Source organism: Chlorocebus sabaeus, unplaced genomic scaffold (assembly GCF_047675955.1).
Source record: "Chlorocebus sabaeus isolate Y175 unplaced genomic scaffold, mChlSab1.0.hap1 unalloc_scaffold_299, whole genome shotgun sequence".
Taxonomy (NCBI): domain Eukaryota; kingdom Metazoa; phylum Chordata; class Mammalia; order Primates; family Cercopithecidae; genus Chlorocebus; species Chlorocebus sabaeus.
In genome coordinates this window covers 331,089-358,469 of record NW_027327591.1, presented here as the reverse complement: position 1 = coordinate 358,469, position 27,381 = coordinate 331,089, and the positions used below count along the sequence as shown (strand labels likewise).

General features: G+C 42.6%; 1 protein-coding gene, 1 non-coding gene and 1 pseudogene across 3 annotated transcripts; all 3 read right to left on the bottom strand.

The window, feature by feature from the left end:
* Positions 1–234: 234 nt before the first annotated feature.
* LOC103247293 (butyrophilin-like protein 3) lies at positions 235–20,952 on the bottom strand. 2 transcript variants are annotated; one of them, XM_073014137.1, is made up of 8 exons: positions 20,208–20,952; positions 15,762–16,109; positions 11,778–12,053; positions 7,259–7,372; positions 6,136–6,156; positions 5,574–5,600; positions 5,252–5,278; positions 235–4,667 (listed from the first exon to the last, which is right to left on the bottom strand). In XM_073014137.1, the coding sequence occupies exons 2-8, from the start codon at positions 16,006–16,008 to the stop codon at positions 3,895–3,897; spliced, it is 1,485 nt and encodes a 494-aa protein (XP_072870238.1). In that variant the 5' UTR covers positions 16,009–16,109; positions 20,208–20,952; the 3' UTR covers positions 235–3,894. The 2 variants fall into 2 exon arrangements, with proteins under 2 accessions (XP_072870238.1, XP_072870239.1); XM_073014138.1 differs by lacking the exon at positions 15,762–16,109.
* Positions 2,630–2,733, bottom strand: LOC140711224 (U6 spliceosomal RNA). Its single transcript, XR_012092378.1, has one exon. It is a non-coding gene; the product is annotated as a U6 spliceosomal RNA (small nuclear RNA).
* Positions 20,953–26,518: 5,566 nt separating the features above from the next.
* Positions 26,519–27,062, bottom strand: LOC140711218 (cAMP-regulated phosphoprotein 19 pseudogene; annotated as a pseudogene).
* Positions 27,063–27,381: the final 319 nt, after the last annotated feature.

The following is a 27,381-nucleotide window of genomic DNA, read 5'->3' as shown; positions in this document are numbered from 1 at the left end:
GAGCCTATGTGTGTCTTTGCATGTGAGCTGGGTCTCCTGAATACAGCACACTGATGGGTCTTGACTCTATCCAGTTTGCCAGTCTGTGTCTTTTAATTGGGGCAGTTAGCCCATTTACATTTAAGGTTAATATTGTTGTGTGTAAATTTGATCCTGTCATCATGACGCTACCTGGTTATTTTGCACATTCCTTGATGCAGTTTCTTCACAGTGTCATAGGTCTTTATGTTCTGGTGTGTTTTTGCAGTGGCTGGTACCAGTTTTTCCTTTCCATATTTAGTGCTTCCTTCAGGAGCTCTTGTAGGGCAGGATTGGTGGTGACAAAATCCCTCAGCATTTACTTGTCTGTAAAGGACTATATTTCTTCTTCACTTATGAAGGTTAGTTTGGCTGGATATGAAATTCTGGGTTGAAATTTTTTTTAAGAATGTTGAATATTGGCCCCCACTCTCTTCTGGCTTGTAGGGTTTCTGCAGAGAGATCCACTGTTAGTCTGATGGGCTTCCCTTTGTAGGTAACCTGACCCTTCTCTCTGGCTGCCCTTAATATTTTTTCCTTCATTTCAACCTTGGTGAATCTGACAATTATGTGTCTTGGGGTTGTTCTTCTTGAGGAGTATCTTAGTGATTTTCTCTGTATTTCCTGAATTTGAATGTTGGCCTGTCTTGCAAGGTTGGGGAGGTTCTCCTGAATAATATTCTGAAGTGTGTTTTCCAACTTGGTTCCATTTTCCCTGTCACTTTCAGGGACCCTGATCAAGCATAGGTTTGGTCTTTTCACATAGTCCCCTATTTCTTGGAGGCGTTGTTTGTTCCTTTTCATTCTTTTTCTCTAATCTTGTTTTAATGCCTTATTTCAGTAAGTTGTTCTTCAGTCTCTGATATCCTTTCTTCCTCTTGATCTATTCGGCTATTGATACTTGTGTATGCTTCACGAAGTTCTCGTGCTGTGATTTTCAGCTCCATCAGGTCATTAATGTTCTTCTTTAAACTGATTATTCTAGTTAGCAGTTCCTATAAGCTTTTGTCAATGTTCTTAGCTTCATTGCATTGGGTTAGAACATGCTCCTTTACCTCAGAGGAATTTGTTATTACCCATCTTCTGACGCCTACTTCTGTCAATTCGTTAATTCTGTCAAACTCATTTTCTGTCCAATTTTGTGCCCTTGCTGGAGAGGAGTTATGGTCATTTGGGGAAGAAACATTCTGGTTTTTGAAATTTCCAGCAATTTTGAGCTGGTTTTTCCTCAGCTTTGTGGATTTACCTACCTTTGATCTTTGAGGCTGATGACCTTTGGATGGGGTTTTTGTGGGGGGGACCTTTTGTTGATGTTGATGTTACTGCTTTCTGTTTGTTAGTTTTTCTTCTAACAGTCAGGCCTCTTTTCTGCAGTTGTGCTGCAGTTTGCTGGAGGTTCACTCCAGAACCTATTTGCCTGGGTATCACCAGTGGAGGCTGCAGAACAGCAAAGACTGCTGCCTGCTCCTTCCTCTGGAAGCTTCATCTTAGAGGGCCACTGGCCTGATGCCAACCAGAGCTCCCCTGTATGAGATGTGTGTCAACCCCCGTTGGGAAGTCTCTCCCCGTCAGGTGGCACAGGGGTCAGGGACCCACTTGAGGAGGCAGTCTGTCCCTTAGCAGAGCTCGAGCGCTTTGCTAGAAGAACCCTCCTTGTCAGCATCTGCTGCTGTCTGCAGAGCCAGCAGGCAGGAACGTTTACGCCCACTGAAACTGCGCCCACAGCCACCCCTTCCCCCAGGTGCTCTGTCCAAGGGAGATGGTAGTTTTGTCTCTAAGCCCCTGACTGGGACTGCTGCCTTTCTTTCAGAGATGCCCTGCCCAGTGAGGAGGAATCGAGAGACACAGTCTGGCTACAGCCTCTTTGCTGTGCTGTGTTGAGTTCCGCCCAGTCTGAACTTCCAGGCCTCCTTAGCACTGTCAGAGGAACACTGCCTACTCAAGCCTCAGTAATGACAGATGCCCCTCCCCGCACCAAGCTCCATCGTCCCAGGTCAGCTCCAGACTGCTGTGTTGGCAACGAGAATTTCAAGCCAGTGGTTCTTGGCTTGCTGGGATCTGTGGGAGTGGGACCTGTTGCGTGTGCCCACTTGGCTCTCTGGCTTCAGCCCCCCTTCCAGGGGGTGAACAGTTCTGTCTCACTGTGGTTCCAGGTGCCACTGGGGTACGAAAATAAAAGCCTGCAGCTAGCTCAGTGTCTGCCCAAACAGCCACCCAGTTTTTGCTTGAAACCCAGGGCCCTGGTGGTGTAGGCACATGAGGGACTCTCCTGTTCTGTGGATTGCAAAAATTGTGGGAAAAGCGTAGTGTCTGGGCCAGATAGCACAGTCCCTCACAGCTTCCCTTGGCTGGCGGAGGGAGGCCCGGAGGAAGGTCCCCCACTCCTTGCACTTCCTAGGTGAGGCAACGCCCCACCTTGCTTCTGCTTGCACTCCATGGGCTGCACTCACCACCTAACCAGTCCTCATGACATGAACAGGGTACCTCAGTTGGAAATGCAGAAATCACCTGCCTTCTGCATTGGTCTCGCTGGGAGCTGCAAGCCGGAGCTGTTCCTATTCAGACATCTTGCCAGATCCTTCCAATGTTTTTCTTTATCATAAAATTAAATTTAACTGTGGAACACTTCATGGATGTGCACGTCCTCCTTGTGCAGGGGCCATGCTAATCTCTGTATCATTCCAATTTTAGTAAACGTGCTGCCGAAGCAAGCACTACTTGGAATAATTGCTGTGAGATTTCATGATTTTGTGTGTATAAAAATTTTGTTTCTGAGTGGCACTTTATTTGCATGGATATGTCATAATTTGTTCATCAACTGGTGAGCTTTGTGTTGTTTTCAAATTTTGGCTGTTACAAATAAAGCTGCTATGAACATTCACATATTTCCTTTTCTCTTGGAAAAATAATGAGAAGGCCATGCTGGATCATATGGTTAGTGACTGTTTAACTTTTAAGGAAACTACTGAACTGTTTTCCAAAGTGACTATGTTTTTTGACATTCCCATGAGCAGTGCATGAGAGTTTCCTTCCTTCCACATCCTCACCAGCGCTTGCTATGGTCAGTCTTTGTAATTTTAGCCACTCTAATAGATGGTAATGGTATGTTGTTGTGGTTTTAGTTTGCATTTCCTTAATATTTAATGACATTGAGTATCTCTTCATGTGCTTATTTTTCATCTGTATATCTTCTTTGTTGACAGGTTTTATCAGTAATGATGGTGGCTTTATAAACCTTTTGCTCTGTATCTATTGAAATGATCATATGGTTTTCTTTTTTACTTTATTAATGTGCTGAATTACACTGGCTGATATTTAAATATTAAACCAACCCTGCATTTGTGGGACAAACCACATTGAGTAGTTATATGTCATCTTTAAATAAATTGTTTAGTTTCATTTGCTAAAATTTTATTTAGAATTTTTGTGTCTATGTTAATGAGGGATATGGACCTGTAGTTTTCCTTCCTCTTCTTCTGTTTTCTTTGCCTGGTTTTGGTATCAGGTAATGCTGGGCTTATAGAATCAGTGAAAAATCCTCCCTCCTCTTTATTCTTTGAGCCTCACATAGCAGGTGTTCGATAACTATCCCGTGGGCGATTTGGTATAGAGAAAAGTAAATTAATGTGGAATAAGCAAACAGAGTTTATGGTGGGAAAATGTATAATATAAAAACACATCATTAGCAAACACTGTGCCATCAAACCTGCAAGCAGGATTCACATTCGTCGTCTCCTTAATCTTCACCTGCGAGGTGGGAATCACTATTCCTGACTAACAAGTGAGGAGCCTGGGAGGTTGTGACTTGTTCAAGATCACTTAGCTGGATGGAGTTTTCACAAAGTAAATCTTATGTGAGTCTATTGCATCCCCACTTCAGGGCAGCCATGGCTTCTGACTCCCACAGGGACAGGCCAATCCTCCCTCATCTGGAAGCTGCTGCTGCTGCCGGGGCTTAGGAGAGAAGAACCTCAGCACCCTAAAGGAGAGTGGGAGGCGCGACTTCCTGTGCGCAGGCTTCGGAGAGGAAGCTGGGGCCGCCTGCAGGGAGCACTCTCCCTTGGCTGTGTCTGCATCTGCGGTGTGGGGCCCTTTAAGCAGGCTCTTCTCTCTCTGATCCCAGGACACTGGACATATGAATATGGGAGTCCCATTTTTCTCTTCATAGATCACATGCTGGATAAAGGGTCTCAAGAGGCCTTGAAACTGACATGTCAGGATACAAATGTAGGACTGGTCATTTGTGTTGAAGAAGGAGATGTTCCCACCCTCATAGTTCAGGAAGACCCCTACTCGTGTAGGAGGGGTCTCGGGGGAGAGGTTGATAAAATGGGGATTGAATGTGAAATACAAATATTCTGTCGTCAGTCCGAAGACCCAGTACCCATTGTTGGGAGACAAAGTCACAGAGTCCTTCTTCCTGTCTGTGTCATCCTGGCACACTCCCACACACCACCCTACATTTTGTCCCACGTCCACCTCCCAGTAATGTTTCCCTGCCTGGAAACCCTGAGAAGCCACCACATTCTTCCTTGTGAATCTCTTCGTAGAGTAAGGCACCTTCTGGGGAGCTTTTCTATGGGTTACAGTTTTCAGATCAGAAACGCAGAGCTGCGAGTGAGCCGTCGCTGGGTCCAGAGTCACCTCCACTGGGGTGCGGTGGGGGAGAGAGGAAGCGTGAGTTACTGAAGAGGAAATCTGGGCTAGAATAAGAGGTCGACCCTCCCACTGCAGACTGGCTCCGGGTAGGATCCGGCCAGTCCCACTATCCCCTCAGCCGTGTCTCTTCTCCAGGGCAGCCCCTGTGCCTCACTGATGCTTGGAGATGCTCAACCACCAGAGGTTCAACTCCTCTGTATCACCCAACCCGACCACTGCCCTCCCAGGTAAGCCCATATTTGACTTTGTGAGACCTTGAGTGACTCCAGGATTCACCTTCCTTCCACCCACCTGTTCCTGCTGACTTCACTTCTTTCCCCTTAGCACAGACTCCTAGAAGCCAGCTACTGGTGCCCTCAGTTCCCTGGCGTCCTGCCTGTGACCCCTCCGAGCTGACCCAGTCCCTATGCTTTTCCTTCCAAGTCCTGGGCCAAGAAGTGCATTTAGAGGCAGCGGCACCCTGGGGTGGATTGGGGCATCACAGATTTGCCGTCTGCAAGCCAGGTGGGCTCCATATTTGTCACTAGTCATCTTCCTACTCCATGCCCACTGTCACCCTCTCAGGCGTCAGTACCTGCGTGTTTCCGGGCCTCTCTCAATTCTGAAAGCAAGCAGACAGAACAGGCAGTTCAGCGCTCCCGTGGGGAACAGGACACAGGGAGAAGGGAGAGACCAAGGATTAGGACCCTTTGTGAGTGTCATGGGCCCTCTCAAGAGATCTGAAGGCGGCTATGGGGCTTCTCTACAAAATGCACCTCCCCCAGAATCTAGACAATTCAGATTTCCCATCACAAGCTTGGCTCTGCAGGGACCCATGGGCCTCAGGATATAAAAATCCATAAACGAGAGACTTGGAAAGGAGTCATAAATGTGGGAAGAGGAATATTTTCTTTTACCTGCCTGTCTGTGCTTTCTTCTCCAGTCTGAAAAACAAAAACAAAAACAAAACACACAGAAGAGGCTGACATCACAGAGCAGGGCCCAAGGAGAGCGTGGGAGGAAAGCCCTGTATGTGATAACACTCTCACCCAGTTTATCCTGCAGTTTCCACGAAACAAAAAGCAGACGATTTAGTGGTTGATACAGGACTGGGTAAAGTCTCAAAGCATCAGGCCAGGGAGGTTGAGGATCACCCACCAATTTTTCTCAGGTTCCTCCTTGTGGTCCACACACCCTCAGAGCTGGTGATCAACACCTCCCCCCACCACACACAGAGCGGACCAACGGGCAACAGGCACAGACGGGGACTTCCAGGCCCTGAGGCCTATCCTAAGCCCTCCAGATGTCTGAGGGGCAACTCATTAGCAGTGGATGGAGAGAGCGCGGCAGCTGCTCTCCTGCACCTGCCGGTACTTCCTGTCCAGCCTGGAGCCGGGGTCTCCAGAGGCTCACGCTGTGGATCAGGGAGGGACCCGGGAGAACCATGTGTGGGAGGCTCAGGACGTGACACACACTTACCCAATTCTGCCTGGATTTTCCCTGAAACAGAAACAGTGTATTCAGTGGTGGACACAGGAATGTGCAAGGTACAAACATGACCCTGGCTGCTTGCACAGGTGGGACAAGCTGCAGGTGTGAAGGGCAGGGCCTCTCCTAGAACACTTACATGTGCTCGTCTCCGCAGCCCCCGCACGGAGCGTAGCTGTCTGCGGGGAGCAAGAGATCAGGAAGGTTCATGCTAAGGAGAGGGACAACAGCTGGGATGCTGTGGAGGTGGAGATGGAGATGGGAGAAGGCGGCTGGGAGGGGAGGCGGGGGGATGGAGGTGGGAGAAGGCAGCTGGGAGGAGAGGCGGGGGCGGCCTCATCCCCGTGGGAAGTGTCACTCCCAAGGAGGAAATTTGTTCTGGGGTGAAGACTCTTACTGAGATTATCATTTCATCTCAGTCAGTTTTATTTCCTCTTTTATGAAGTCTTTGCAACTACCCTGAAATTTTCTTATAAGACTCTTGTTGTAGCTAGTAGAAATTTATTTATTTTTATATATTTATTTTTTGAGTCAGGGTCTCACTCTGTTGCCCAGGCTGGCGTGCAGTGGTGCAAACATGGCTCACTAAAGCCTTGACTTCCTGTGCTCAAGCCAGCCTCCCATCTCAACCTCCTGAGTAGCTGGGACCACTGTCATGAACCACCACACCCGGCTAATTATTTTATTTTATTTTTAAAATTTTTTTTGTAGAGAGGAGTTCTCGCCATGTGGCCCAGGATGGTCTTACACTCCTGGGCTCAAGTGATGCTCCCACATTGGCCTCCCAAAGTGCTGGGATTACAGACACGAGCCAACACACTCAGCCTGTTTGTAGGAATTTATGTGAACTCTTTTTGTACTGAAAATCAATGATCTGCTTATCCTGTGCTCCATGTAAAGTAGAAAGGGATTGGCAGAGGCTGGCGTTTTCTGAAGGAGCCATTTCAGGCCAGCACAGAGGAGGCTGAAGACTGGGTTCCCTCTGCCTCCGGTGGTGGACCCTGGGGGCCTAGGGCTGGAACAACAGAGCCCGGAGGTGTGTGAGGGCAGCCTGATACCAGCTCCACAGGAACCACCAAGAAGGTATGGGCCCGTACCTCTCTCTCTCACTTACCTTTGGATTTGAAGAAAACAACTGTCATCCCCACGACAACACCACATAGGCCACCACAGAGTAATCCGGGTAAAATAGAGGCCAGGCGCCAAGGTGAGGGCTGGAAAAAAGTATCTGAAAAACAGTCCCACAGACCCCTTAGTGATTACTAAGCAGGTAAGACAATTTTACACCCATTTAAGGAATCTCCCAGTACCCCAAGATGAAAACATTTTTCTCCAATTTCTTTTACAGATTTAAAGCTTTACATTTGTATAAGTCTCGATCCATCTGGATTTTATACATATACTCACGTGTGTGTGTGTGTTTGCGTGTGTGTGTGTATGTAATGAGGCAGAAGTTCAATGTCATCTTCTTCTAAGCAGGTATTGACTGTGCTGGCAATGTTTATTGAGTGGACCTTGCTTCACACACTACCACACATGCAAGGTCACCTCTGTGTACCTCAAGTTTCTGTTCAAGCTTGGATTTGTTTCTGGGCTTTCTGTTCTTTCTCATTGATCCACAGGGTTATCTCTGTGCCAATAATTTTAATTGGCTTAATCTTCAAAGCTTTGGGATATGTCTCTGAGATAAGACTAAGCTTCTTAGCTTGCTCTTATTCCACTGTATCTTAGCACTTCTTGGCTATTTGTTTTGCCACATAAATTTTGGAATTGACTTGTTAGGCTTTAAGAAAACTCTGGGTCAAGTGCGGTGGCTCATGCTTATAATCCCAACAGTTTGGGAGGCCGAGGTGGGAGGATTTCTTAAGGACAGGAGTTCAAGACCAGTCTCAGCAACAAAGTGAGATCCCCATCTCTAAAAATATTTAAAATTAAAAAAAATTAGCCAGGCAAGGTGGTGCACACCTGTGGTCCCAGCTACTTGGGAGGCTGAGGTGGGAGGATTGCTTGAGCATGGGAAGTTGAGGTTGCAGTGAGTCATGATTGCAACACTCTACTCAAGCATGGGTGACAGAGTGACAGCTCGTCTCAAAAAACAAACAAAAAAATGTGCTGAAATTTTTCTATGGAATTGTATTGAATCTGTATAGCAATTGTAGGAGAACTGGTATCTTTAAGAATATGCATCTTCTTATCTGAAAGGTGTTATATTTGTTCTCTTATTTTAGTTTTCATTAGTGTCTGTTAATTTAGTTTTGTAATACCCTTCAATAAGATTTTGTAAATGTTTTATTAGACTTATTCCTGGTTAACGTTTTTTTTATTATTTATTGTACATGGCATGTAATTTTCTTCCTTTGCTGATGTTTACTAATGCAATTGATTTTGTTTATTCATCTCATTTTTCATGAACACGATGGGTTCTTTTATGAGTTGAAAGAATTTGTCTGTAAATTTTCCTAAATTTTCCATTTATATAATCATGTAGACTGTGAACAATGGCCATTTTATTTTTTTCTTTCTAAAAGTTATAACTTTTACATTTTCTTCCCTTATTGAAGTGACCGCTAATAGTAACAGTACTCTAATATAACGTGGAACTGAAGTGTTTAATGCAATCTCCTTATGTTATGATTTTAAATGACACATTAGGTATGTTTTCTGTGTGTATTTAAAAAATTAAGTGGCTTACTATTTTGTATGATGTTTGCTGCAAGTATCTTTAGATATCTTTTTATCCGATTAAGCAGGGTCTCTCCTATTTCTAGATTGATAGAAAGTTTTCTTCTATTTCTAGATTTGCAAGTGTTGAAATCATAGATGAATAGATGTTGAAAGTTATCTATGTTTTATTTATGTCTACTAAGAAAATTATAGTTTATCTCTTTTAACTAATTATGGTAATAATCACATTAATATATGTTCCCATGTTGACCTAACATTTTTTTCCAGGATAAGTTTGGTCATGAGATATGTTTTTGTGGACTTTTCTACTTGCAAAATTTTTGGTAAGATTTTTACATTTTCAATTATGAATAATGTTGGTAAAAATTTTTCCCTTTTCAAGTTGCCCATTTCTGTTATGGTGCCAAAATTATGTTTACTCAATAAAATTAGTTTAATATTTCCTATTTTTTCTGCTTTCTGGATGACTTTCTGAAAGATACATTTTCTCTTTTCTTGAATATTTGGTAGACTTTGTACATAAAAAAATGTGGCCCTTGTGGGAAGACTTTTAAATGCTGACTCTACCTCTTTCGTGGTTACAGATTAGTCAGGTAGTCTATCTTTCCTTCTGATTTTGTATTTTACATTTGTCTTCTTTTAAAAAATTTTTGAGACAGAGTCTCACTCTGTCCCCCAGGCTGGAGTGCAGTGGGGTGATCTCAGCTCTCTGCAATCTCTGCCTCCTGGATTCAAGTGATTCTCATGCCTCAGCCTCCCGAGTAGCTGGGATTACAGACACACACCACCACGCCCACCTAATTTTTGTATTTTTAGTAGAGATGGGGTTTTGCAATGTTGGGCAGGCTGGTCTCGAACTCCTGACCTCAAGCAATTTGCCCGCTTCAGCCTTCCAAAGTCCTGGGACTACAGGCATGAGCCACTGCACCTGGTCTGTATTTTACATTTTTCTATGAAAACTTTCTCTTCATCATATTTAGTAGAAAAGGAAAAAGTTATTCAAAGCAGTTTATCTTATAAATCTCTACTAAATCTTTAGTTGTACCTTCTTGTTATTTCCTGCATTATTTAATTGTGCTGTTTCTCTTTTATTCTTAACTGATGTTGCCAGTTTATCTATTTTAATAACACTTTGAACCATCTAACTTTAGATGTATTAATCTGCACTATTTGTCTTAATATTTCCATATTTCTATACCTTTAGGATTTCTTCCACTTTCTTTTGCTGTTTTCTGAAATATATATTGATGCCTAATATCAATATTCAGCTATTTTATGCTAATAAGAACATTTAAGGATTTAAGGATATATATATATTTTTTTTTTTTGAGATGGAGTCTTGCTCTGTCCCCCAGGCTGGAGTGCAGTGGCATGATCTCGACTTACTACAACCTCCACTTCCCAGGTTCAAGCGATTCTCCTGCCTCAGCTTCCCGAGTAGCTGGGATTTCAGGTGCCCGCCACCACACCCGGCTAATTTTTGAAGTTTTAGTAGAGACAGGCTTTCACCATTTTGGCCAGGCTGGTCTTGAACTCTTGACCTCAGGTGATCCGCCCGCCTTGGCCTCCCAAAGCGCTGGGATTACAGGCGTGAGCCACCACACCTGGCCGGATAAAATTTTGACTCAGAAAACCATATTAGTTCCATTTTACACATTATGATAGATTGTAATTTTATTATCATTCAGTTTTAAGAATTTTCTACCTATCACTATGCTTTCTTCAATTTCTCAGTTATTTTTATGTTTAAAAATTTTTCAAACACTTAAGAATTTAAACTATCATTTGCTATGGTCATTTAACTTTATTAAATTATGATTAGAGAATTTTGTGTGCATGATATCAATGTTTGAAAATTTTCTGAAAACCATTTTATGTGTTTATATCTGATAAAATTTTATAAAAGTCCCAAGTGTGGTAAAAATTCATGTGTATTCTACAAACCTGGAATCCTTCTCCAAAATATGTTATTTCAGGCTTATTAATTTTTACTTCAAATATTATATATTCTTACTCATTTTGTCTACTTATTTAATCAATTTTAGAACTCGAAGTATGATCTTTTTTCTTACATTTCTGTTGATATTTTCTTTTTATATTTTACATGTATCAGGTACATACATATTTAAAATTTTCATATTCTTATACTGAGTGAACTTATGTTTTTGAAATAACTCTATTCCTAATGTCCTCTTTCTTAAAACCTTGTCTTCCTTTTCTTGACACTAATATATCTGTTCGATTCTTCTTGATTAATATTTTTCCAGTATTTTTTATTTTCAATGGATAGGTCATATGTGCTACATTTTTCCTCTTATGAATTGCAATTGAGATTTTTATTATTTATTTATTTTTATGTTTTTGAGATGGAGTCTTGCTCTGCCACCCAGGCTGGAGCACAGTGTTGCCATCTCGACTCACTGCAACCTCTGCCTCCTGGGTTCAAGTAATGAGATTTTTAAATCCAGTCTGAGGTTCTTTGTCTTTTAACTGGCAAATTAAATCCTTTTACATTGAGTGTGATTCTGGAAACATTTTAGTTTATGTAAATTTTCCTACTATTTGTAAATCCTTTCTGAAATTTTCTACATTTTTATTCTGCTTCATGAAGGAGCAATGACGTTTTCTCAAAATGAAGAAACAATTATTTTCTTAGTCCTAGAGTTAATTTCCTTAAGTTTTGTATGTGTTGAGTTGTGAGTGTTGCACCATTAGGGTATTATGTGGTGAAGGAAATACTTAATTCTACTGCCTTGGAATTGTAAACAATTCTACTTCTGCCTTATCAAATGTTTGGTTTTGTTTTTTATACCTCATCAATCTTTGACTCTCAAAACAAATCACTGAAGCTGGGTGGTACTACACAGCAATCCCAGACACAAGCTGCTACTCTACCCTGGGTGACCTATGCACACACCCATTCCTTGCTCCTGCTTCTCCCCACTCACCTCCTATCAATACCTTGGATTCCACCTCATGACTCTGCTCAGCAAGATGGATGGAACACAATATGCTCCCAGTATTTTCCTGGACTATAATGGAGGTCTCCACATCATACAGGCTGTGCCCATCTGCATTTACTCTGGAGTCTGAAGACAAATGCTGTCCTTGTGGACCTTTCCACTTGACTGTGGGCTGTGGGAACCAGCCTGAGGACAGGCAGAGTAACTGGATACCTCCGTCGACATATCCCATGACGGAAATAAGAGGAAGTGAGCCCAGTGCTGGGAAGAAAACAGGGAAAGATGAAAGTGAAGACCAAATTTCAAGCTTATAGCTATTTTGAGTCTGGTTCATCAAGCCTGTACCCATAACAACACACACATCCTTCTCTGTCTCTCTCTTACACACACATCCACTCATAATACTACTGCAAGACTTTCCATGGTCTATGTTCATTCAGCATTTATTTAGGAACCACTATGTATGCCTGGATATTCCTAAGTATGAAATAGGATGCAGTGCATAAGACACAGCCCCTTCTAATGAGAAACTCATTGACCAAATAGTGAGGACACTGTATAAAATACATTTCATAGTGAAATGCAACTATGAAAGCACAGTCAGGTTAGCAAAGAGAAGAGTGCTTAACTGTCAGGGAAAGTCACAGCTTCCTGGAGATGGCATTTGCACCCTTCTGTGTCAGAAAATAGGAGTTTTGTTGTGGTCAGGTTGGGGAGAGGGGAAGCATTTTAGACAAAAAGAGGCAAGTGCAAACCACAATGTGAAAAGTTAACATGCCACAGTGATTTCAAGGACTCATGAGTATTTATATTCCAGATAATGATGTATAAGAGAGTAGGGGTGTGAGACAAGGTGTGAAAAAGGCACAAGGCAAGCCATGGAGGTCATACATTTACTGACCTGAGCAATGTGGACTTGCCCACAGCCACTTTGAGAACTGTAGACCAGTAGGGCTCTTACCAGTCTCCAGCAGGTGGGAGTTATGGTAAGACCTGTATCTTAGAGAGGTCTCCAGACAGCAGCATGGAGGAGGGACCACAGAGAACACTCCGGAGGAGAGTAACCCGCTGTGCAACTACTGAAGTGACTCCAGTGAGAGAAAAGAAGGGCTGGGGAGAAGGAGGGCTTTGAGAAGGGGAACTGCAGATGCAGAATCTATTTGGAGGTTGATTCAATAGGACTGAACATCAAGGAAGGGTTTATTGTGACATCCAGATTTGTGACTTGGGAAATGTGGAAGAGTACCCCTTATGTGGTTGACTTCAATTTGATGATTTAATATTGCCTTTTAACCACTCCAAACAGAACTTCCTCTCTGAGTGCTGTTCTCTGCCATTCCCCAGGGTCTGGATCAATACATGGAGTGTAATAAATGTTTATTAGTCAATAAATTAATGAAAGAATGATGATGGTGTAAGCACCAAGGAAGGGGGTTCAAGTAAGATGATGTAGACTTATCTTCCTTGCTCCTTCCTCTAAGTAAAATTATAAACCCTGGAAATGAGGCAAGCATAGGTGCATTGTGAAAAGTAGAAAGACTAAGGAGGACTGACTAGGGACCCCAGGACTAGAGAAAAACCACAGCAGCTGAGCATTCTATGACCACTCCCCCACTCCCACCTCCAGCAGAAGTAGGTGGCCCAACGGGAATCTTTCCACCCCTAAATGGCTGAAAATACATGATATGCAAAGTGGTGCTGGCAAAAGAATTGACCATGAGCCACATTGACTGGAGGCCAGGGGAAGAGTTCTTTGTCCCACTATGCCAGATGATCACCTCTCTCACAAGAAACACTGGGGAGCAACATGGGGAAACACCTTTTACTGCCACAGTCGGTACTAGAAAAGATGATCAGAATCTCCAGGGACATCAGATAAGCAAAGCAGACCAAAATAATACAGTAAAGTCTCTGAAAATTAAATTGTATTTGGAGCCATAACCACCAAAAATAGACTAGGACCTGAGTCATAAATCTAAACATGGTGACTGCCTGCAAAACAGAAGCTTTACATAGGGTCTAGAGTGTCTTACAATAACTAAACCACTTAGATTTCAACTAAAAATTACCCATCACACCAAGAACCAATTAAATATCAACTTGAATGAAAATAGACAATCATGTAATTGCCAAGACCAACATGAATAGCTATTATTAAAGTGTTTCAAAGAGCAATTATGAATTATCTCAAAAAAATTAAAACTCACAAAAATCATAGATGTTATAAAAAGCAAATCGGGAGTTATATAACAGAAAAAAAACACAAAAACAAAAACTAACTGGGTAGCTTCAATACTAGAGTGGAGATGACAGAAAATAAAATCATTGAACTCCAGGATACAACAATGAAACTTAACCAGTGTGAAGAGAGAGGAAAATATTTTTTCTAAAAAGGAAAAACAGATCCTCCAGGACCTATGGGACAATAACAAAATATCAGCATTTATATCATCATTGTCTCAGAAGGAGAGGTGAAAGAGAGAGAGCTGAAAGAGTATTTAAAGAAATGATTGTCGATCTAATCAAAGGAGGTGAAAGTCCTTTCAAGAAGCTGAGAGCAAACCAAATAGGAGAAGTGCAAAGAAACTCATGCCTTGATAGATCATAATTAAATTTCTGAAAATAAATAAAACTATCTTGAAAGCAATCAGAGATAAATGATGCATTATATATAAACCAATGACAGCAGATTTTTCATGAGGAATATTCAAGGCCAGAAAGAAGTAGCACATTTTTCAACTGCTGAAAGAAAATAACCATCAGGAAACTTCACAAATTCTATATCTGGCAAAACCATTATTCACAAATAAAGAGGAAATCATTTGCATGTTTATTCTCAGATAAACAGAAACTAAGAGAATTTGTCACTAGCAGACCTATCCTAAAAGGATGGCTGGAGGAAATTCTTCAAACAGAAAGGAAATGATAAAAGAAAGAATCTTGGAATATTAGGAAAGAAGAAAAGCAATAGAAAAAGAAGAATAAGGAAAACTACAATAGATTTTCCATTTTATTAGTGTTTAACAATCACATACGGGCTGGGTGTTGTGGCTCACGCCTGTCATCCCAGCACTTTGAGAGGCCAAGGCTGGGGATCATTTGAGGTGAGGAGTTTGAGACCAGCTGGCCAACATGGCAGAACCCCATCTCTACTAAAAATACAAAAAAAATTAGCTGGATGTGGTGGTACATGCCTGTAATCTGAGCTACTCAGGAGGTTGAGGTACAAGAATCACTTGAACCCAGGAGGTGGTGGTTGCAGTGAGCTGAGATCATACCACTGCACTCCAGCCTGGGTGACGGGGCAAGACTCTGTCTCAAAGAAAACTAAAAACTAAAAAAAATTACATATGATGGTTTAAACAGAAATTAAGTCACTCTCTGATGTAGTGCTTATGTATATAGAATAAATACTCAAGGCAGTATTATTTTTAAAATGTGGAGATTAAAGGGATCTAAATGAAAATGAAGTTTCCACACTTCAAAGTGGTAAAATGTTGATACAGTAGATTGTGACAAATTATATATGAATATCATAACACTAGAACAGCACCTAAGAAAACACGACAAAATGTTATACTAAAAAAAGACTAACAATACGTTGTAATGGAATCCTAAAAAAATTTAGTAACACACAGGAAGTCAAGAAAAAAGAAGAAAACAAAAGAAATTGAAACAGGACAGGCATCATCACTGTCATTTCACCAACAGGGTGGCAGTGGCTTTCCTCCGTATCCTGTCAGGTGGTGGCAGGTGCAGGTGGCTGTCCTCTCTGTCATGACCCCACCTGTGTGATGGCAGGGCCAGGCTCATCTCCAGAAACCTCAGGTCAGGGATGCCCACCGAAGCCTTTTTACATCATGTCAGAATCTGGAAAACCTGTTTTATTTCATTATCTGAAATACTTTCAAGAGCTGATAACGGTAGCATGACTTTACAAGACAACTCAGTCATAAATAAACAACTGACCTGACACCTGCAGCTCCCAGGTGGCCTCCTCATCATAAATCTGGGAACTGAACCAGCACCCATACAGGTCCACATCCAGGGGAGTGATATTTTTTAGTCTTAGAGAGACATGCCCCCATGCAATGGAGTCCTTCACAAGCTCAGTTCTCCCTTGATACTGTGGCATCTGCATAGATTCCCGGTCTTCCCCATCTCTGTAGAGGTGGACCACAGCATGGAGCTGATTCCTGAAGAACCGCACTTCCATGGCCTCTGCACTGGTCTCAGGAAAGAGGGAGCAGGAGAACACTGCGTCCTCCCCCACCGAGGCCTAGACAAACTTGCCCGGTCCAGTCACTTGCCACTGTCCTATGGGAGGAAACACAACAGATAACTGAGCAAAATCTACTTGAGTCCTTCTCAGGGCTCTGGTGGGTGGAGATGTGTGGGGTGTGGGGTGGGGGATCCATCAGTCTTCTTTCTAAACCTGATGACTTGGATTTGCACATCTTCTTACACTTGCGAGAACGCTTCCGTGTCAGTTACTTCACTTGCGAGAACGCTTCCGTGTCAGTTACTTCACTCGGTTCTCATACACATCTCGTGTGAGATGAGGTGAGGTCTGTGCTATCAATATTTCCCACATTCAACATGAGGAAACCCTGTCTCTGGGGCTGAGTTGTTCAGAGGCCTGAGAGACACCTTCCAAATGCAGAATCCCTGACTAGAGGAGAATCTACCTCCACATGCTCTCTGCCCAGCTGCTTAATGAACACTCACACCACCGCCTTTGCATTTTCTATGCTAAAAACCTTTTTAAATGACTCAGGAGGGGAGTAAGTGGCCATAAAATATCCAATTTGGGGAAATTTATTTCCTTCAAATAGATGATTACGTCTTGTAAATGTTTTATGGATACAAGAGAGAAATACATATTCTCTGCTGAAGCACATTTATTTGTGCTTCTTTTTTTAAGCAGACTTCTGCCACATTCTGAAGGACATGGTATGACACAGTGAGGAGATTTTGTAGTTTTTGTTTCAGAGATTTGCTCTTTAGTGCACTCACGTTGTGACATATCTTTTCCATGACACCTACCTTTTATTCCAGGTAATAATTTTATGTTTTTCCACTTTATTATTTCGTACTTGAATAGTACTTCATCTAGCAAAAGCTTGTCCAAGCCACAGCCTGTGGGCTGCATGAGGCTCAGGACAGCTTTGAATAGGGTCCAATACAAATTCGTAAACTTTCTTAAAACATTATAAGACTTTTTGTGATATTTTTTCATTCATTAGTTATTGTTAGTGTTCTTCTTCTTTCAACATGGCCCAGGGAAGCCAAAAGATTGGACACCCCGACTCTAGTGCTTTATCAACATGGCTTACCTGTTTTTTTGTTTGTTTGTTTGTTTGTTTGTATTTTCTTGGTACAGCTTTGTCTTGATCTTCCCTTGAAACTGTTTTCATCTTGCTGCAAGTGACATAATTGTTTGTTTTCTGCAAGTCTTCCCTGCACAACTCTCAGCTTCATGAGGACAGAGTGTGTGTGTTTTCCTCAGCACAGGATTCCCCATGCCCAGCACAGAGAATGGGCTCTGCAGACAGGGATTATGCTCGTGAATGGTGAGTGCTACTTTCTTTGTGCATTTGCTTCTTGGTTTTGTGGTCGACCAAGTAATTTTCCTGGTGTAAATCACACTTACAACTCTGTATGATTAGAGTTCTTCTTAGCGAGATCACAAATGATGGAGGCCCGCTCCCTTCACCTTCCAAGTACCCAACCCTTTGATTGGCAGTGTCTCTTGATTCATTCACATGTATCCATTTATGGTATATGGATCTACCTGTGTGTGCTGTCTGCACGTGCATCAGAGGCAAAGTGGATCCCGTGTGTGAATTTCCAGATAAGTGGATGTTTTTAATTTTAGCACTAATTATGTCTAAGTTTAAGTACATTTTATAAATCTTGCTGAAATGTATTTCACTTGTGCACCTTTAAGAGTATTATTAAATGAGGTGTGATTTTGCCGCCTGATGTCTGACCAGCTGCTGACCTGGTGTAGCAGATGTTGAGGCCCTGCTCCTCACCGCCCAACCCTGAGTCCCCCTGAAGTGGGATGGGCATTTCCCTGCCTGCTGACAGCTCCGCCCTTGGAGCCTGGCCTCTGCCTCTCTGCTGATGGCTTCTTGCAACCTTTGGAACTTACTCAGCCCAGGCACAGGGCAGCCAAGAAGGTTTGCGATTTTAATAGTCCCAGGGGGCACATCTCACCCAGTGGGGAACAGGAAGCGGTGGATGTTGGGAAGATCCTGAGCCGTCATCTATACGGTTCCTGCAAAGGACACAGTGGGACTGGGTCCCAGTTGCCACCACCGCAAGCTGCTCATTAGTGCACCCTCTATGGCTTTCCTCCCACTGGCTTCACTCTTTGCACCTTGTCACTTTTGTTTCTGAGAATGATCTGCTAAACAAACCATCTGCAGAAAGGCTGTTGCTCTAGATCAGTTTTTGGGAACCAACCTGTCAGCTGGGCTGCTGTGAGTGCTGCCCTCAAGGCTGCGTGAGACTCTCAAGCTGGGCAAACAGTTTTTAGTACATGTCTGTTTCTCCGGCCAGCCTTACTGCTGTCATTTGTCTTGCTGACAGCGTCTCCCTTTACTCCTTCCCTGGGGGAGAAGCAAGGAATAACACTGTGTGTGGTTGCAACACACTGTGCACCAGTGGAGCTCTGTGCTGCGTGCTCTACATGCAGAAGTCCATGCAGTCCACACAGTAGCCCTTCAGCCACAGGATGTCACGGATGTGATATTATTACCTCTATGTCATCATAAGCAAAAACTGACGCTAATAGAGGTTATCAGCCACGAGCTCATAGGCAGAGAAAAAGAAAGTTTAAAAAACAGTCTTACTTCCTCCAAGGTCATTTCCAGGATGCCCTGCTGCCTCATGCAGAAACAGAAAGCAGACAGAAAAGCTCGTCAGAAAATGGCTGAGAATGTACTTAAATGGAGGCTCTCTTTTGAGTAACACACATGGATTGTGGTTTTTTGTTTTTGTTTTTGTTTTTTTGAGTCAAAGTCTCACTCTGTCACCCAGGCTGGAGTGCAGTGGCACGATCTCGGCTCACTGCAGCCTCCACCTCCTGGGTTTAAGCAATTCTCCTGCCTCAGCCTCCCGAGTAGCTAGGACTACAGGTGCCCGCCACCGCGCCCAGCTAATTTTTGTGTTTTCAGTAGAGACAGATTTTCACCATGTTGGCCAGGCTAGTCTCAAACTCCTGACCTCAGGCGATCCACCCACCTCAGCCTCCCAAAGTGCTGGGATTACAGGTGTGAGCCACTGCGCCCGGCCAACACACATGGATTTTGATGCCCTTATTTCTGTTTTCTTGGCTTTGTTTAGCAAAACAGTCATAGGTAGACAAATAGCAGGATGGAACTGTTTCGGACAGAAAGTGAACACAGTCAAATGAACTTTTCATGGCTTGACACTGACCACCCAGAATCCAGTGTTCTACTCCAGTCCCCGTCTCTCCCTGCCCAGTGTTCTACTCCAGTCCCCATCTCTCCCTGCCCAGTGTTCTACTCCAGTCCCCGTCTCTCCCTGCCCAGTGTTCTACTCCAGTCCCCGTCTCTCCCTGCCCAGTGTTCTACTCCAGTCCCCGTCTCTCCCTGCCCAGTGTTCTACTCCAGTCCCCGTCTCTCCCTGCCCAGTGTTCTACTCCAGTCCCCGTCTCTCCCTGCCCAGTGTTCTACTCCAGTCCCCGTCTCTCCCTGCCCAGTGTTCTACTCCAGTCCCCGTCTCTCCCTGCCCAGTGTTCTACTCCAGTCCCCATCTCTCCCTGCAAAGTTTATTGGATTACTCAATATCCTATGCACCAGGCTTTGTGTTGATGGTTACTAGAAGGAGAAAGAAGAGTGGATTTCTGCCTAGAATATGCCAGGTTCCAACTTATTCCTCACTTAAAGGTCTGGTGCTTTACCCCATATCCACAGGTGTTTCTAACTCAGCATGTACATAACTGGACACATTGTCTTTTTCTCCAAACATCCTAAACAGTATCACCTTCCACCCAGACACCCAAGTCAAAAACCTGGGGATTTTATTAGAGACCTCCCCTGCCTAAGCCCCACAGCCCACTGGGGAGAACAATATATTTACCTTAGATTCTCAGTGTGTTCCCTCCCCACTCCCAGGGCTGCTCCCATTATTCTGGGCTGCTATAATAGTGCACACAGTGCCCATGTCCTTGAGAAACAGCCCACGGGGTCTGCTCCTGAATTCCTGCTGCCCTGTGCTTCCCACAGCTCCTGGCATTGGTAGTTGCCAGCCTGAGGCCCGGGGAAGCTGGAGAATGCAAGCACCAAAGATTCCTGCATCTCGCTGTGCTGAGTTCATTGTCACGAATGAACTCAAAATATTATTCAACAAGGAGACAAACAACATCCAAACTGAAAGACTTACCTGACACCAGCTTGTAGAAACTGAGAACCAAAATGAGCACGAAAGCCATGGATATTCCTGTGAGTTGATCTCACGTCATGAAAACAGATGACAGCAGGGGTGGACGGATGATTTGGAGGGCAGGCCAGCTGTCTCAGATGCAGGAGCCATGGAGAGGCTCTTCATGAACTGATGTCAAGCTGTGCTTTTCTCCCTAGAGCCTCCCTAAACATGGCTGTATGAATGAGGAGTGTGGGCCCTGGACTTTGAATCACTGCATTTATTGGCAGGTCATAAACATCTATCTCAGACCAGAGAAACGGTCATGGAAAGAGAGTAGGGTACACTTGGAGGGACTTTGTTCTGGGTCAAGATAGTGCCCCACATAGGTGGCATAGGAATGCCAGACGCAGAGATATTTTCAGGCTTAGTCTGGCAGGCAGAGCTGCAAGAGAGAGTGAGCATCTATCCCTGAAAGAGAGATTGGATGGGTGCAGTGGCTCAGGCCTGTAATCCCAGCACTTTGGGAAGCCAAGGCAGGTGAATCATGAGGTCAAGAGCTCAAGACCATCCTGGCCAACATGATGAAACCCCGTCTCTACTAAAAATACAAAAATTAGCCAGACATGGTGGCACGCACCTGTAGTCCCACCTACTTGGGCGGCTGAGGCAGGAGAATCGCTTGAACTGGGGAGGGGGAGTTTGCAGTGAGCCCAGATCACACCACTGCCCTCCAGCCTGGTGACAGAGTGACACTGTATCTCAAAAAAAAAAAAAAAAAAAAAGATAGAAATCATCTCAGCACAGGGCAGTGAGACAGTGAATTTGCCCAGGCACATAGGCAATGCTCCATGAGACTCATATTTCCTGGCACAGTGTGAGGAAATTCTGCCCGTCCCTCCCTTGTCTTGAGTTCAGGGACAGGACTCTGATCATGAGGCCAGATGGGGTTGAACTTGCCAGAACAACCAAGACCTTGATCTCCAAGGATCCAAGGTATTGAGAAAGAGACCAAGATGAGGCTTCAGGCCCGGGGATAAGGCAAAGATGCATTCATTCAGTCATTCATTAGATGCACTAAGCCAGGACAAACACAGTTAGAGATTATGCAGCGATTTCAAGTCTGGGGACATGCACGAAGAATACGCACTTACTAGATCAGAAAGCAGGTTTCCACGGAGAGCACTATGAAGGGCAATGAAGGTAAAGAGCAATTTAAAAAGAGGAAACCCCATGAACTCAGAAATTGCTAGTAACACAATTTTAAATAACTAATGGGTCTAAGAGAACTAATAGAAGTTGAAGGTAATTAGACTAGAAGAAGAATGAAAACACTACATTTAAAACAGTGTGATGCATGTAAGGCAGTTCTTACAGAAAGGCTTATCCTTAAGTGCTTATATTAGGAAAAAAGAAGTCTGAGTATTGGCTGAACAAAGTATCTGAGTTAATCCGAGTTAACTCTTGGATCCTGAAGTTCTCGGGCCACTCGCCCCATCTTTTCTCTCCCTTCACTCTTCTTTTTTTTCTTTTTTTTTTTCACAATCTGTAAACATGTAATCCTGCCTTAAGTACAAAGCCTTTACAAATGCAAAAAAATCAAAGATTACAAGTCAATTTCTTTCTGCATACAGTAAGAGCTGAAATGTAAAGAGATCAACGTTAGAAAAAATACACTGAAAAACATGCCACTTTAATAATAATAAGACAAAACTGCAAATTAAATCAATAGAAATTAGGTAGATCCATTTATTTTTTAAATACAAGTATAATTTTGGAAGGGCTATTTGACAAATTCAGCATTAACTGCCAACTCTATAGACATGTTTAACAACAACGACAACAAAACAAGGCATTTACTCTTGGCCCTTTTAGTACAGGCAAAGTGTCCTATTGCATCACAAGTATTAGTAACGAAGTAAAAGATCCAAGGGCATAATATTAAAGAGGTTTTTTTCCAACTGCGATTTGGTTGAAAAATAACATAATATGAATGTATACTAATAACTATCAAGACCACCGGTGATCTGCAGAATACCTAGAGGCCTACATACTTAGAAGGCTGAAACTAGTAAAACAGTGTTAAAATCCGTGTTTTTATTCTTAGATGAACAATGAGAGTGAGATTTCTGATGCCAATTTTATAGTGTGGTGGGGAATTGAGAGGAGATATTGGGGAAGACTGGCGGTGTGTGCTGAGTTAGTGCTGGGAATGTGGCTCAAATTAGTTAATACTCAGACTAGGATATTGTTTTAGAAAATTTTAAAGGGTTCTAAATTGTGGCATGTTGAAAAGGATATTAAGGAACAATGATTCATTAGCCCGAAACACAATTTAATGAGTGCCATCAATGGGCTTGAGAAATAAGCAGGGATGGGGGATGGTGAGGCAACATGAGGTGAAAGAGGAAATGGAAAGTAGAAAATATGCTTGAACATTGGAGAATGTGAAAAGTCCACCAAAGAAACTGCTTTCGTTATCACTCAGAAGTGCTCTTCCCATTGGCTACCTGCTCCCGATCACCCAAACGCCAATTTTAGAGCACAGGAGCAGTAACCCCCTTTATCTGCAATTTCACTTTCCATAGTTTGTTACCCGAGGCAACCTTGGTCCAAACGTATTATGTGGAAAATTCCAGAAATAAACAATTCATGTTTTAAATCACAAGCCGGCTGGGCACGGTGGCTCCTGCCTGTAATCTCAGCACCTTGGGAGGCCGAGGAAGATGGATGGATCACCTGAGGTCACGAGCTCAAGACCAGCCTGGCCAACATGGTGAAACCCTGTCTCTACTAAAAATACAAAAATTAGCTGGGCATGGTGGTGGGCGCCTGCATTCCCAGCTACCTCGGAGACCAAAGCAGGAGAATTGCTTGAACCCAGAAGGCAGAGGCTGCAGTGAGCCAAGGTTGCACCACTGTACTCCAGCCTGGGTGATAGAGTGAGACTACATCTCAAAAAAAATAATAATAATAATAATAATAAAATAAAATAAATTACAAGCCATGGAGTGATGAAATCTCATGATCCTCCTGCTCTGTCCTGCCCGGGGTGTGCATCATCCCTTTGTCCTGCTTGTCCACACAGGTTGTGTACAACCTGCCCCTCAGTCGCTTAGTAGCTGCCTTGGTTGTCAGATTGAAAAAACATCGTCTGTAAAGGGTTTGGTACTATCTGAGGTTTCAGGCATCCACTAGGGGTGTTGGAATGTATCTCCTGCAGATAAGGGGAGACTACTGTATTATATTTCAGCTTCCATAAAACTTTACTAATTTGGATTAAGAACACAAGCCTGATTTTGTAAAAAGTATCCATAAATATTCAGAGGTAGACTTCTGTTTCATCAAGTAAAAAGAGCAACTAATTCCAACTGTTGAAGTAGTAACAAGTAAAGGCTTCACCAGGCTTGCCTTGATGAAGAGTTAAGACATACTTTTAGGTCAACAGCACAAGATTATTAAATAACTTGTATGCTACAAACGTGCTGCTTCCACTCATCAAAACAACCCAACAATCCTTACTATTCCAACTTGCTGAGAACCATGTCAGATGTTGCCTTCAAGAATGAAATATTTCTCAAAACTGTTATATCAAACGTAGTAGCTATTGGACATAAAACAGGTAATTTGTGTCAGACTTTAGTTAGTTTTCATGAAGTATTTATCTCCAACTTCAGTTTATCCCAACATTAATTTATGATAGGACAGTTATTAAAATTAGCCATTTCTCAGACTATAGCTTTGAAATCATAAGAAATGGACAATTAAACTCACTAGTCGAAATCTTGATTCAAGTGATGATCCAATAGCTTACAAATGTCTCCAATAAACTGAGCTTTGAGGCAGGATGGAAAACAGAAAAATGTAAAACCTCTATCCCAATCACCAGTGATGGAGGCTAAGCAATTATACCTGCAAATCCTTAACGACAGGTCTCTCCTAATGAAAAATCCTGAGATTTAAGCACTGTGACTTACGGAAGGCAGGTTGGCTTAATGAGAAAGTTTACTTTTAGTAAAAAGACAATCAGCAATATTTTATTTTGGGCACTTAGTATTTCACAGATCCTCAACACGTTTTGAGGTAGGTCAAATATTAATAGCGTATTTTACAAACAAAACTCACGCAGATGTTTTGTTACTTGTCCCAAACCACAGGAGCAATTCTGTCACGATCAGGAATAACGTGGCCTCTCTGATCTTCCAGATTAATCTGTCATGTGTGAAGTTAAGGGTAATCACTTGCAAATATTCATGAAAAAAAACAAAAACAAAGACAGAAGACTAGATATAGAAATTCTACTTCGGGATATTTTAAACTTCTTAAATTGATCCTATAATGAGTATATACTTGCTCTCATTACAAATCTATATATAACTGATCTTTACAATTACAAATGAGCACAGGAGTGACTATGTTGCTTTTCTGCCTTTTAGGGTGAGTAGAGCAGGGAGATAATCAGCCAGCTTTCCCCGGAGCACTAGGCAGCCTTTACCTGAAGGTGCTGTGTTCGAGGCACCATTGACTGCGATTTGGGATCATAGGAGAGCAGGTATACTAATGGGAACAGGATTCAGAAAAGATGCCTGGATCCAAAAAGCGGAGGCTCTCTGCAAGTCAGAGGTGAAGAGAAAAATAGTAACATCTCAAGCTTCTGATCCTGAGTATCATGGCATGGCATTACAACTGCTTGTGATAGGACCTCCTACAAGAACGGTACACTTGTCCCAATAAAGTCCGTTAAAGTTCTTACTAACTAGATAAGCCACAAGTAAAACTAAATTGGTATTTTATTAAAGTGGACACCTATAGAAGCAAATATCTAAACAATTTTAATATGAGTAAGTTTTACCCGTCATGTAAATTCCTCTCATTGTCACAAGCCCAATTCTATTAGCTTGTCATAATTCCTAAAATAATTTACCAAAATTCAGCTCATCTTGACATAGGTTCTTGAGCCAGCATTCTGTGCTGTTTCATCATAAAGTTCCTTTTATTTAAACAATTGTATAATATTAGTAATAATAAAGGATTAAGAACAGTTAACTTGAGCCTAGGAGTAAGGTTGCAGTGAGCCATGATTGCACTACTGCACTAGAGCTCAGGTGACAGAGCAAGACCCTAATCTCAAAAAAAAAAAAAAAAAAAAAGAGAGAGAGACAGAGAGATTAACAACTGAGAAATTAGAAGGAAAACATCATTACTGTGTTATATAAAAGAGTAAGGATATAGGTTTCTGTATAGAACAAACAACCCAATACCATTTGAGCCGAAGAACAAAAGGGAAGAAAAGCAGGTGGCGGGGGCATGGAATGCAGAGTATTGAAGCCTTTTACTCTAATGTCTCCAAAGTTGAGTGTGGAAGTAAAAAGTTTCTACATTTAAAAATTTCATATAAATTATATGAATTGTAACTTTCATAAAAATCAAAATGAAAGGTTCTACATAGGACAAAAGCTATTCCTAAGCAACACATCGTATATGCACAAGACCACTGAATGTCGTGGATATTAGTAACAAATGAAAAGCTTAAGTCTATGACGGATTGAACTAAGATTTCAGTTTGGTATTCTATAAGCCCGAGATTGTAAACTACTCTTATGATATGAAAGCTATAAAGACTTACAGAGTTTTGTGTAGGAACTCTTGAGCTTCTGGTTGGCACATTATCTACTTTTTAAATATGTGAAATAAATACAGACATTTGTGAGAGGTTGTGCAAAACTATTGTACTTACAAAAATGGCACAGAAGTGAATTCAGCAGTCAATGCACATGCATACTTCATTCACATCTTCAACAACAAAACGTATTCTGACTCTATAGAACTGAATAAGAATATTAGCTTCAACAGCAGCTGCTAAGCACTAGAAACACATAAGTTACACCAGAAGGGGCAAATATTGCCCAAGTAAAATTCTACTGTTAAAGCTGAAACAGGTTTAAGGCCATTCAAGTTCAAGCAGAGACAAACACAAATCTTATGTTTGAAATATGTGACCTTTCTTCTAACTTGTAGTCCTAAACTTCTGTTTAAGGTAAATACAGAAGAAATCAATACAATAGAGATTATACTAAATAAGAGTAACATACAAAGCTGTAATTAAGATGAAGTAATGAAAGCCAAAACATTAAAATTTTAAAACTGCTTGTTACTTGTTAGAACCAGTACTACACTTGGAGTTAGGTAATACAAACAGTTATTTTCAAGTAGTTTACTAATGTTGCTCTAACATGTCCTCTTCTCCAGTGCACTGTTAAACGAATCAAAAACGCTACACAAGTATATTCCACAATAGCAGCACACACTACTGCTACCTGCAAAGCTGTCAGTCTCCAATGACTGAGCGAATGAAAGAAAATAAAAAGTAGATAAGTAACATATTTTAAGGAGAAATCATGGGAATTAGCAGATTCATGCAGTTCAGCTCTTTTAATCAGCCGGCCAGCTTGGTAGCAACAGGGGATGGTTTCCACTGAGGAAGGTCCTGTGGGGTAGGAATGTGGTCACCAGTGACCTCCGTCTTCTCCGGAGCTGCAGTAGGAAGTTGCTTGCTTTTCATTTTTGCTTTAGCCATGTGTAATTCCCAGAATCAAAATATTTTTGCCCTTTCTGCAATCGTTTCCTTAAGAAATCTGAACCTCCAGGCCTTTGTCCCAGGTGAAGATATCTTGCTCTTAATTTTGCTTCTTCAGCTTTCTCTGGACTAGTCACTTTATCTTCCATTTCTTTCTGCTCCTCCACAGAGGCTGCACCCAGTTCTTCCACAGACATAGTGCTCCCTCTGCAGAGGTGAGACGGGGGAAAAGATGCGATTGGCAGGTGTCCTGTTGCCACCTGGCCGCTGCCACGCCGCCTTAGGCCCACCCGCCACCAGGCCCAGCTCTCCCAGCCTCTCCCTTCACCTTTCAAGCAATTTGCATGAGGAGAAAACCTCCCCGAAGGGAACTGTGAGACTGTGGCCAGGGCTCCTCCCCTGTGGACTCTCAAAACCCTCAGGGCTTGGAATCCACCTCCAACCCCTCGCAACTGATACTTTGCTCTCCAACCCTTGCTCCCTCTTCCCTTCTCTTCTCTCTCTGTCTCTCTCTTCCTCGCGCAGCTCCAGTCTGGAAGGCCCTTTGCCGACTGCAACTGGAACATCCAATGCTGGACACTAATTCAGCTGAGGGGTAAAATCTGCCTTCCCCTGACT